Source organism: Gobio gobio (genome assembly GCF_949357685.1).
Source record: "Gobio gobio genome assembly, chromosome: 4".
In the NCBI taxonomy this organism is placed as follows: domain Eukaryota; kingdom Metazoa; phylum Chordata; class Actinopteri; order Cypriniformes; family Gobionidae; genus Gobio; species Gobio gobio.
The window spans coordinates 25,111,883-25,123,623 of record NC_137100.1 but is presented as its reverse complement, the minus strand read 5'-3'; the positions used below and the strand labels follow the sequence as shown (position 1 = coordinate 25,123,623).

Below are 11,741 nucleotides of genomic sequence, written 5' to 3'. Positions count from 1 at the left end.
TAAAGGTTTGTATTTGTTGTTGTTTTTTCTTGGACGAGTCAATAGTGCATGACTTAATCTTTTAGGTCATGATGCTAAGGTTTCAAATAATTACCGTTCAGCTATCTGGCCCAATATCATGGCATGGCCTGTTTGGCAGGGCTGTAGCCTAAGGCCCCTAGAATCACTTTTCGCCTTGCTAGTGACAGCCCTGCTGTTTAGCCTCATCATTAAAGACCTTCTCCCTGGATAAATTCCTTTTCTGAAAGTAGATTAAGGGTGTCTTATAACATCCTATAGCCATAGCTTAGAATTGGGTCTTTCTCGTAGCCTCTCACTCTCAGTAAAGGATTTTTGTGTGTGTGTAATCTAAGATCAGCTACCTATGGAAGCCCGTTTCCGCCACTAATTAAAAAAATTAAAACAGTAATTGCGACTTTATATCTCAGAATTCTGACTTTATAACTCGCAATTGCGACTTTATATCTCAGAATTCTGACTTTATAACTCGCAATTGCGACTTTATATCTCAGAATTCTGACTTTATATAACGCAATTGAGACTTTATATCTCAGAATTCGGACTTTATATCACGCAATTGCGACTTTATATCTCACAATTCTGACTATATAACTCACAATTGTGAGAAAAAAAGTCAGAATTCTGAGATAAAAAGTCGCAATTAGCCTACTCTTTTTATTTTTTTATTTAGTGGCGGAAACGGGCTTCCATAGCTACCAGATCTAAACCAGAACTATTATTATATTTAATAACTTAGTAGGCTATAATAAATAATAAATGCAAACATTATTTCATATTCGCAACATAAATTAATTACAATTTAAGCCAATCAGCTTTCAGTATGTCTGTAATGCGTCATCAAGCCTGCTTGTGGACTGCAGGTGATGAGAAACTTTTTATTAGGCCTAAACCAAATGAAATCAAAGCATCTCAAAACATAATGAAAGAGTGGCGGAGGGAGTTCCTGCACACAGTTGTCTGTTGACCGCCTGAAATAATCCACACATATAGTAATGATAGTAATAGACAGATTAAACGAATAGCCTACTACCAGTGTGTAGCCTATTCATGGCCGCCTGAAACGAATGAATGAGAGACACATGCCCTTGTAGGCTACATAACAATGTTAACATTCAGCCATCAACGGGGGTATTTTAATTTCTAAACAACCTTCGTGATGATAATTTAAGTCATCGTGCATACTGGACTCAAGCAGTTATTAGAACAAGTTCTTAGAATTGTATTCCTAAAGTATGCTATCGGTAGCCTAGTAGTGCACAAAACATCCTCTCTATTTCACCAGCAGATGGCAATATGTTAACATGTGATAAACACATTCCCAAAAGTCATACAGCAAAAGTCAAACACCATCAAAAGTGTTAATTTGCTGTTGTATTATGTTAAATATTATAACCCAGATTTCGTTCATTTATTCAATTGCGGTGATAATACCTGATTAAAGGCGCTATATTTAGGCTAGGCTACTCACTAGATGTAGGCTATAATATAGTAATATAGTTTTGTGTAATTGTATTTAATTTTATGAAGAAATAATAAAATGAATAATAGACTATTATGCTATGTAACAAAGATATAAATCTTAATTAAACAAACAACAGAGAAACATAAAAAACACACTAATTAATTCATAAATATACAATACATATACTTTTACTTATAAATTGCTCAAGCCTAGATTGGGCAGTAAAAAAAATGGGTTATTTCTGTTTTAATTCATCCATGCTGTTTTGAGATTATGGCATGTAGCCTGTCCCAGTCTGAGACCGGGACAATCCTCCTGTTGGTCATGGATGTGTGCTCTGTGTGGATAAAGATGGCATCCCGCTGATGTCTGTGACCTTCATGGTGGCTTACTCCTCTGCCAGGCACTGATTTCTGATTTAGTGCTGCTCTTGTCAGGAGCTGTGAGGTGCTTTCCATGCACTGACAGAGCAACTCAAGGGCAAGTGTGGACAGGTTGGGTGACTAAAGAGCACAGATAGAAAAGCAAGGAATGGCTTATATGCTTAAGTGCATTGTTTATCTCTCTCTCTATATACAGTTATTTGTTTGATATGGTTATGGCATAATGTTTGTGTTTTTATAAACGTGGACAAAAGTGGAGCATGGTATTGTGAAATATGCACTCTTAAAAATAAAGGTTTCTTTGGCGGGGTGGATGGTTCCACGAAGAACCGTTAATATCCAAAGAACCCTTCCATCGCACAAAAGGTTCTTTATAGTGTAGAAAGGTTCTTTAAACTATAAAATGGTTAGAAAAAATGGTTCTTTAAAGAACCTTTCACAAAACGGTTCTTCAGGGTACCAAAAATGGTTCTTCTATGGCATCACCGTGAAAACCCCTTTTTGGTTCTTCCTGGCACCTTTATTTTTAAGTGTAGGTACACATGCAACCTTCTTTTCATTCATAACTCAAATATATCACTGATATATCACAGTGATATATATCACTGATTCATTACCATACACCCATATCCATGGGACCATGTTATAAAAAATGACGAGTTGCGAATAAGAAGAAAGTCTTCTGCGGCTCTGAGGGCCACCTATTAAATGAAAGTAGATTTTTCAACGAACGCTTTTGACAAAATCTCATTCATTCCGTTTATAGAATCTCCTAATTGTCATTATATTCTGTTTTAATCATGAGACACTTGTGCGTTTTGCTTAAAGTGATGAAATACACTAGTGAACAGACCATGCATTCACAGGGGGACCGGAGAGGCAGAGGGTCTCTCAGAGCAGATGCTAAAACTGATGATGATGGATGTCTGCATGGAGAATGTTGAATGATCAGGGGAGGCTTGTGTAGATTCTACATTTTCCATTGTTTCATGAAATCTTATATGCAAATTTGCAGGGACAATTAGTTTAGCATCAATGCAGGGCGACACTCTGAGAGTGGCAATTTCAGATTTTAAATGTCTCTCATTTGTTGCTCTATGAAGTATGGTAGGCTAACCTGTGTTGTGTGTTCAGTGCTGGGTAGATACTTACAAATTGGAGTCCATTACTGAATACAAATTACATGATAAAAATTACAGTTAGTAACATAATCCACTGGATTACATTACACATTTTAGGTTGGCCTAATATAATCAGACTACTTTTAGATTAATTTTGACCTATCTTGTTTAAATCATTGACTTGAATAATATAACCTTGTACCATAATAAAAAATACAAAGAGAAAGAAAACATTTTTTTTCCACTTTTGTTATCAACAAAATCAAGTGCTTTAAACATTACATTATGTCAGGGTTTCCCAAACAAGGGTTTGGGAAGGAACTGCAGGGGGTTCATAAATGATAAAAAGCTAATAATTAATTAAATCTTAAAAATGTTAAATAAAAAAATTACTAATTAAAACAAAAACAATCAAAGATTCAATATTTTCTTTGTTTATGCTGTGCGGCCTCTCAATTTTCTATGTAATTATAGTCGCCTGACTAGCGGACCGTCTGTGTGTGCAATTCCACAAAACAATTTTTTTTATGTTTTTTTTTTTTTAGAAAGGAACATTTAAAAGATTAAAAAGAAATCTTAAAGGGAGAATTAATGAATTCTGAATAATGTACAGCCATTTAGTAAAGTAATTGTGCAATCACTAAAAATGTAAATGTAGTTTGATTATGAGTGTTTTAAAACATAAAGTAATCTAATTACAAGTATTTAATTTTTGGAATCTGATTATGTAATCCAGATTAATCAATTACCCATCACTGCCTGTGTTGTATATTAGCCACCGTGATATTGCCAAGTAAGACATGTTCCTGGATCAACACATTATGTTGATCATGGAATAACCCAAACCCTAACCCTAACTTATCCCTAAAATCAGAGTGAAATGATTGGTGAATAACACTGATGTAGGAACACCTGACCCTGGTTGTAAGCCTAAGGCAAACTTGTCCCTCAAATCTGATTGGTTACTTGGAATGTTGATCCAGGAACATGCTGCACTTGGTGAAATAATGTGCACCATTGTGGTGCATATGCTTTTAAAATATCAATTTAAAATTAGAGGAATAGTAAACAGCTTTTTTATGTTATTGGTTATACAGGCAATAAAGTAATTACTTGATATCTGGTTGTGTTGATCCAGGTCTGTCTGTGTCTTTTGCCAGTTGATAAAGGCAATTACAAAGTGACAGTAGATGGTTCTTCTCGCAGTTGTAAGGACTCTTGCTAAATGGGAGATAGTCTAGCCATTGTATCTGAAAAAAGATCAAACAGATGTTTGTGGGCCCTTACACCTCCCCAGTGGTAACGGTTTCAAGTCACACAAAGAGAACAGGAGAAAAAAAAAACATGGCAGACTAATTGGTTACAATCTTGCTTTGGGTATTTGTCTTCAAGAGTCTACAAGCAGTTAAGATTACATCTTACGACTTATTGCAACTGGAATTCATGAATTCAAATGTAATGTGCAATATCACAAGCAACCTCTGTAAAATGTGTTCTGTGAAATAGCAATAATTGCGTTGGTCTTTTACTGTTTTAGACGTAAAGCAAAATGGTTAGGGTTATGAATAATGTGTCCAATTTTTTCCCATATTTTTCAGGGACAAATTTTGTTTCTGTATGAACTGTTTTATCTGTCCAACTAATGATCCAGGGTAGATGTCCACTAGCATTTGCATTTTCCCAAGAGCTGTAAAATGTTCATCTTGTTCCGTTGAAGGATAGAATTCTGTCATAATTTACTCATCATCTTCTTGTTGTTCCAAACCAATATGAGCTTCTTCTGCTGCATGGACACAAAAAATAGGATAATTTAAAGACTGTAGAGGCCCAAACATTTAGGTCACCTTTCAGTCACAGTCTTCTGTGCATTCTTGTGTTTTGTCTTATCTGTAACACTTTACAATAAGGTTTCATTAGTTAACATTAGTTAATGCATTAGCTAGCATGAACTTGCAATATATTTTTACAGCATTCTTTACAGTGCATTATCTAATGCTAATACAACTTTTGATGTTAAAATGTATAGCCTAGAAAATATTGAGAATGAACTAAGAATAATAAATTCTGCAGGAATATTGTTAATTGTTAGTACATGTGAGGCTACTCAGATTTCTATAGAGATCACATACCATACTGAAATTCTTAAAATGATTTTATTCACCCACTTACAATCAGTAATATAAACCTTCCCAATTCTGTTGAATTCGGTAAGATAAACATTTACGAAAACCATATTTCAGTACAGACAATAAGTTAAAACATGTCACAAACATACCAGCAGGTAACAAGATTTTTTTTTTCCGTATCTACACAAACACTCCAGTTCGTTTTGCTTTATGTAAACAACTTCCTGTCGATCCCGGTTGAAATATTACATGCATCTGAAACGGATTATTTGGAAAGTGGCTCTTAATCCAACGTGTTCTTTTCTGTACCTGAAAAACCACTCCAACATGTAGTACGTGCCTTAAAACAATCTGTACATGCACACATGTGGTCCTCATTAACGTGTCCTTTTACATTAAGTTTAGTAAGAAATAATATGACCGATCAGCGAAATAAATAGTTATTCTTCCAGTTGTTTCTTCACATGTGAATGAAGAGTCAAATAAATACTCATAAATAAATAAACAGCTCGCCATTATTAAAATCAATATGAAAACAAAAGAAACAAATAAACATGACCAAATCCAACACATAAATAAATTACATACATGTCAAGCATTAAAACTATTACTATAGCCTACATCTGCTGTATAAGCATTGTCTGGGGGTTGTTGGGATTCCATCATCCAGTAAGGCTGCCAATTTGTCATTTCACAGTTTTAACCTCATATCCTGAGTGCTCCGCGACTGTTTTTCAGGAATATTTGGAGTTTGCAGTGACAGAATTAGGTGAAATTAGGTGAAACTCATGGAAACGGTGTGCTCAAGTGCTTTACGGCGCAGGGAGGCGATACTAGTCCCTCTCCACATGTCACTGTCCGGGGAGCTACACAACTGAGGTGAGCCGGTCACATTCGTTGGACCCGAGAGGGACGCGGGCACCATGCCAGGAAATGTGGGTTGATACAGATGCGATTGAAGACCGGAACCATTTGACGATAAGCTGCCGGAAAGGCCCATGGAGTTTGGTGGGGGACCAGCTCCGAGACTGCACTGGGACAGGGACTGTGCCATCGCCTGCTGTCGGCCCAGCGAAGGCGGAATCTGCAGCTGCGAGACTCCAGGCATCCCAGCCGCGGCCCAGCGAGTGTCGTTGGCATGAAAAGAGCAGAGACTGTCGCCCATCGCAGCGGACGGAAACTGAGGCAAACCGTGTGTTGGTAGCAAAGTGCCCGGCGCGCGGAAAACGTTGGTTGTCTTCTTGCGCTTCTTCCATTTTGCGCGTCGATTCTGAAACCATACCTGGAATAAAAATACAACATTTAGAAAGCCGTGCATTTCGTTGGTGAGTATCAATTAAGATTTTTTTTTTTTTTTACTTATTACACCTGTATTTAATTAACAGTTTTCTACTGGCCTAGAGTTATATCGCAATTTTAATTTAAAAACCTCACATAGGCCGAAACAAAATATAGCTAGCCTATAGGCAATAATAAATTAACGCATCATTTCTTAAAATAGGCTAAATTTGTCGGCAAAAGGCGACCGTTTTGGTTTTTCAATAGGCCTATAGTTAATCTATATTTAGAACTGAGCCATTGTAAATAGGCATACAATACGGTTCTTCTTTAATGCTGATGTTATTAAACATGCACCTTATGAATCATCTTTTTTTCCCACGCCATGTACAAAAATGTAGCTGTATCTTCACGGACAACTAGCCATATGTCACAACATGCGGGAGGGCATTTTTTAAGTAAAAAATAGACAAAGCAATTTCTTATTTCAAGATGAGATGGATAGTAATGTTTTGCAGACAGCTGGGGATGAAGTCGTTATCCATGTCATCTAGGAGACAAATAGGCTTTGATAGCCTCCCATCATTGAACCATAATCATGAATTTAGGATAAAAATAGATTCATAAGAAGCGCCCAACAATAGCCTCCTCCTCCTTCTGGGATATTTTAACATTTAGAGCGTATTATCTCCAAAGAATTATTGTCATACATAAATTGACACCCAACTATTATTTAATGTCATTTGCATATTTTCATATTATTACTGTTAATGACATCATTCGTATTCAGTTATAGAACACTTTATATAGCCTAGGCTAAAGTAATTGATCCTTTGAAGAAAAATAGACAAATTGAATTTTTTTTTTCTATTGAGAGAACATATTTCTCTTTTTTTAAATGCAATTATTTAACGTTGTAATTTTGCACACTGTCAACACTGCGCATTTGTTACGCGTGTCTAAAGTAGTGCGGCGGGCTTGACATTGTTTTGAAAGAATAAATGTTGAATGCATTACCATGCAATTTATGCAATAATTTACGGATCTTTAGAAGAAGAAGAAGAAGAAGAAGAAGAAGAAGAAGAAGAAGAAGAAGAAGAAGAAGAAGAAGAAGAAGAAGAAAAAAAAAACATTATTTTATTCAAACCATTTTGTTCGGTTTGCTTTCAGTTCGTCTTTTTTTAAACTGTGTAACCAGACGATGTCAAAGCTGAGCAGGTCCACTCAGGACTCACCTGAACCCGTGACTCCGTTAAACCAATCCGTAATGCAAGTTCTTCTCTCATGAAGATATCAGGGTAGTGGGTTTTAGCAAAGCTCCTTTCTAGTTCGTTCAGCTGCGCTGGAGTAAAGCGGGTCCTGTGGCGTTTCTGTTTCTGTTGGTTTTGTTGGCCACCCGACTGATTCGAGTTTTGCTGTTGCTGCTTTTCTTGGTCTTTGGCGTTGACCTGCTGCATTCCATTAGGATTGGATCCACCATTGCTAATGTCTTCCCCGGGGAGCAGAGTGGTCCCTTCCACAGTCTCTGTAGCAGAAGTAAGATCGCCGGGGTGTCCAGAGTCAGTCCCCCCTAGTCTGCACTTCAAAGCTTCCCGGTGTCCCAGAAGCTCGGCTGCAGCATCTTTCATCCCTGTGGACGCACGTGTCAACAATTTAGCATTGTGTCCAAAAGGCAGGCACATATTATTAGACTATTAAACACAGAAAGAACGAAATTTAGCCTATAAAAAATAATAAACTGCTTATCGACATATTTATTGCACAGACACTCGTAAACATTGTTAAGTATCGGAACCCATCCAAGTAAGTTGGAGGAAAATGCACGTAGCCTAATTAATTTACGCGGTAGCTAATTAACAAACATTGCAAGTAAAACGAGAACAGATTGAGATATCATCATGTCATCACATTAGTTAACCAGTTTGAAGGCTGAAAAATACTCTAGCTTACAGTGGAGTTGAAGACCGGAGTTTGGTGACGATAACTCACCGAGGCGAGTATCCAAGAGGTCGGCATGAGAGAGCATTGCGCACTGCTGGAGTCACAACTGCTTCCCAAACTACTCTACAAGTTTTAACCCTTTTAAAAAGCGCATAGAGCTCAAATGAAGGAAAGTCGTCAGTGCGTTTAAAAAGGCGGTTCCATGTATTATACTGTTCTTTAGAGAGATTGGGAGGCGCTTAATAGTTGGATGAGCCCGTGCGCTTCCACAAATGGGAGCCAATCAGAATTGAGGGTTGAAAATGTCAGACAACCAACCAGTAAAATCCACAAACCTGCTTCATCTGCAGATGCTCTCGTTCATTTCAAATCTGATTTATTGCAGCGCCTCCTTATTAGCTATACATTTTAAATGACTTCATAATCATGGCAAATAACCAGTGAATAATAAATCTTTCTGTGGGCTATTGGTAAAAAGAGGCTTCATAAAAGGTGGGAAAGCCTATAGTCTTTATAGCTACTTGGCCGATTTAGGATGCAATATTTAAATGCAAAGGCACTTTTTTGTAAGGTTATCGCCCAACTTTTCGAGGCCCTGTACGAAACGAATAGCCTACTACAGGACGCTGGTCATCCTTGTTTGTGTTCGTGTGGAGGGAATGAACACAGGGGTTGTTGCTATGGGTTCTGTGGGCTGGTTGTGTCATTGTACCTTCCTGTGAGTTACAGCTTTATTTGAGGGGAATCCATCTATCAAAAACGATGAATTCTTTGAGGCAGCTAACAACACATCCAAGGTACATTTCCAACTAGTCATTTTCAAGACCATTAAGCATTTGAAGTAATTAGTGCCAAATCCACGAGCTTTCATCTCAATTATTACAGTGAAATCTGAATTATGCGTGATAATTTAACTGTGTTTAGATATAATGCAAGAAGGCGGTGTAAATCATGTTTGAATTAGGCTCATTTATTTCGGTAAAGGCTTGAGGTGAAACAGTGAAACAGGCTACTGATGCGTACTGATGCCTCGGTTGTATCGACGTTTCATCAGCGCTGACGCAAGTAATTTGATTTATTTAATTCAAACTCGCTGACATACATTGCCTAATTTAATCCATTCAGCGAAAGCACGTTCGGCAGGCTGTCAAGATTTCAGCGTATTTTTGTGTAATCCATCAGTGCTCCCTTCTTTTGTGGCATGAATGTGCACCGGCAAGACGCTGGACTACTGAGAGTAATTAAGAAAGAAAGGATATGGGAATCTCGAATGTAACTAGAAAGACTCCATGTCGTCACATTTCCGTTTTGAGCTTATAATCGGCAATGAAGAGCTCTATTACAACACTTTGGGTTCGTCGCGGAGTTGTAGCTTAAATCGAGCTGCAAATAAATAATGTAGCCTAATTACAACGCTGGGTGACTTCATTTTAAAATATTTGAAGTGTCAAAAATGCCTATGCTGGATCGAAAGGCGACGTGACAGAAGGTTCAGAAGTGGAAAACATATCTCCTTTGTCCATGGGTCTTTTTTTATTAACATCAAATCTTTAAATTAAAGGTGCACGCCTTCTAAGTCGACTGTAGCCTACATCTAATGAAATAAGACTGCATTATGCAATTATGTTTGCTTTTCTGGTCCTGTTTATTAGAAGTTGGTGATCTTGTCATTATAATGAATAGGCCTGTAGGCTATCATGAAATGATCCAAAATTCAAATGGTTTATTTTAAAGGTTGCCATTGACAATTTATCCTTATTAGAGAATGAATATTCTATTATTATTATTTTTGTTATCATTAATATTATTATTATTATTATTATTATTATTATTATTGTTAACACCTTATTTTACAGTGTCCTTGTTACACGTTAGATGTACTTACCAACAAATTATGAATAATTTCATGCAACTTACCCTCAACCAAATCCTACCCTTACCCATGTAAGTAGCCTACTTAATTAATATTACTCAGTACTTTATATATATATATATATATATATATATATATATATATATATATATATATATATATATATATATATATATATATATATATATATATATATATATATATATATATATATATATATATATATTACACTGTAACAATGACACCTTAAAATAAAGTGTACCATTATTATTATTATTGTTTTACTTGTCATAAATTTCGCAGTTTTTAAAGGCCTATCTATAAAATGTAGGCCTAAACATAATTTCGAATATGCTTTCATTGCTTTGCTTTTGGGTCTTATTTTATTATTTTCACAGTATATGCTACAATTTCTATATTGATACTTAGAGATTCCATCCATGAGGAATTCTTATTTATTTTGTGTAAATTACATTGGGATTTGACATAGGTTGGATAATAGGTCCAAAGGGCTCACCATATATAGCCTACCGTGAAATAAGTGAATTGGAAAGTAACACAACGGCTCCTCTATTCAAGCAGACGCGACCCCCGTCGCATCTCATACTGTGATTAGACTTGGTGCCCTCCATGTGGACCCGATTTCAACGTGAGTTATCTGGGGAGAATACAATTATGGCCCTAAATAAAATAATCAGCATTGGACGGCGATTACCGTAATGAAATGGAGCTTTGGTGTGTCACGGAGTGGCTGGCCTCCATTACGGTCCGTAATGAGACTTTTGGGGGTAAGCACGCACCACAATCATCTAAACATGAAAATGTGTTTACTTCGATGTCCACGTTTGCAATAAAACTTTGTTCTCGAAGTAAGGTGTAGTACTGTTTTACAAATGCATTATTATACTCTGGACCTTAAAATGTATCATAACAGTCAAGATTACTCGAAATTACACAGTCAAGATTACACAAAACTTGTGGAAACAGTGGAACAGCAATATAAAGAACAGTAATAATTAATTAATAAATAATATTTCAATCATTTTTCAAATTAATAAAAAATTAATTTCTTTTTTTGTTGTAATTTTTGGTGTATGCTTGAATTAAGCAATGAACTGAAGTCAATGTCATATTTTAACGAGTAAAGGATTTGCAGTAATATTTAAAAGACAATAGGCTGATGCATCATTCTTCATTCATTCATTTTAAGAAAGGCCTTCAGTGGCTTGCGTGAAGGGAGGACTTGGGTCAGTGGTCACTCTGAGTTTCTTCAAATTAGTAACATGTGCTAGTAATTATTAAATTCCAGCATAATCACACTGCTAATGCAATTTAATGCATCAGCAAATTAATACTGAAAATAATTAGTTTCACTGACCTTGTACATTGCAAGACGAGAGTGTAACAGTAATGCTTAAATGAGCCAAACCACTCCCCTTCCATACAAAACCCGATGTGAATGAGTCTTATATTTTTCATAGAGCAATAAAAAGTAGGTATAAGTTATCTCTCAAACAAGGGTGCTTATGAATGTAT

General features: G+C 36.3%; 1 protein-coding gene across 2 annotated transcripts; it reads right to left on the bottom strand.

The window, feature by feature from the left end:
- Nucleotides 1–5,131: 5,131 nt before the first annotated feature.
- Nucleotides 5,132–8,417, bottom strand: otpb (orthopedia homeobox b; the record flags this gene model as incomplete). Of its 2 annotated transcripts, none has more annotated exons than XM_079814134.1 (3): nt 5,132–6,395; nt 7,627–8,021; nt 8,342–8,417. In XM_079814134.1, 3 exons carry the CDS (start codon nt 8,415–8,417, stop codon nt 5,889–5,891), a joined length of 978 nt encoding a protein of 325 aa, XP_079670260.1. In that variant the 3' UTR covers nt 5,132–5,888. The 2 variants fall into 2 exon arrangements, with proteins under 2 accessions (XP_079670260.1, XP_079670261.1); XM_079814135.1 differs by having other exon boundaries at nt 8,381–8,417.
- Nucleotides 8,418–11,741: the final 3,324 nt, after the last annotated feature.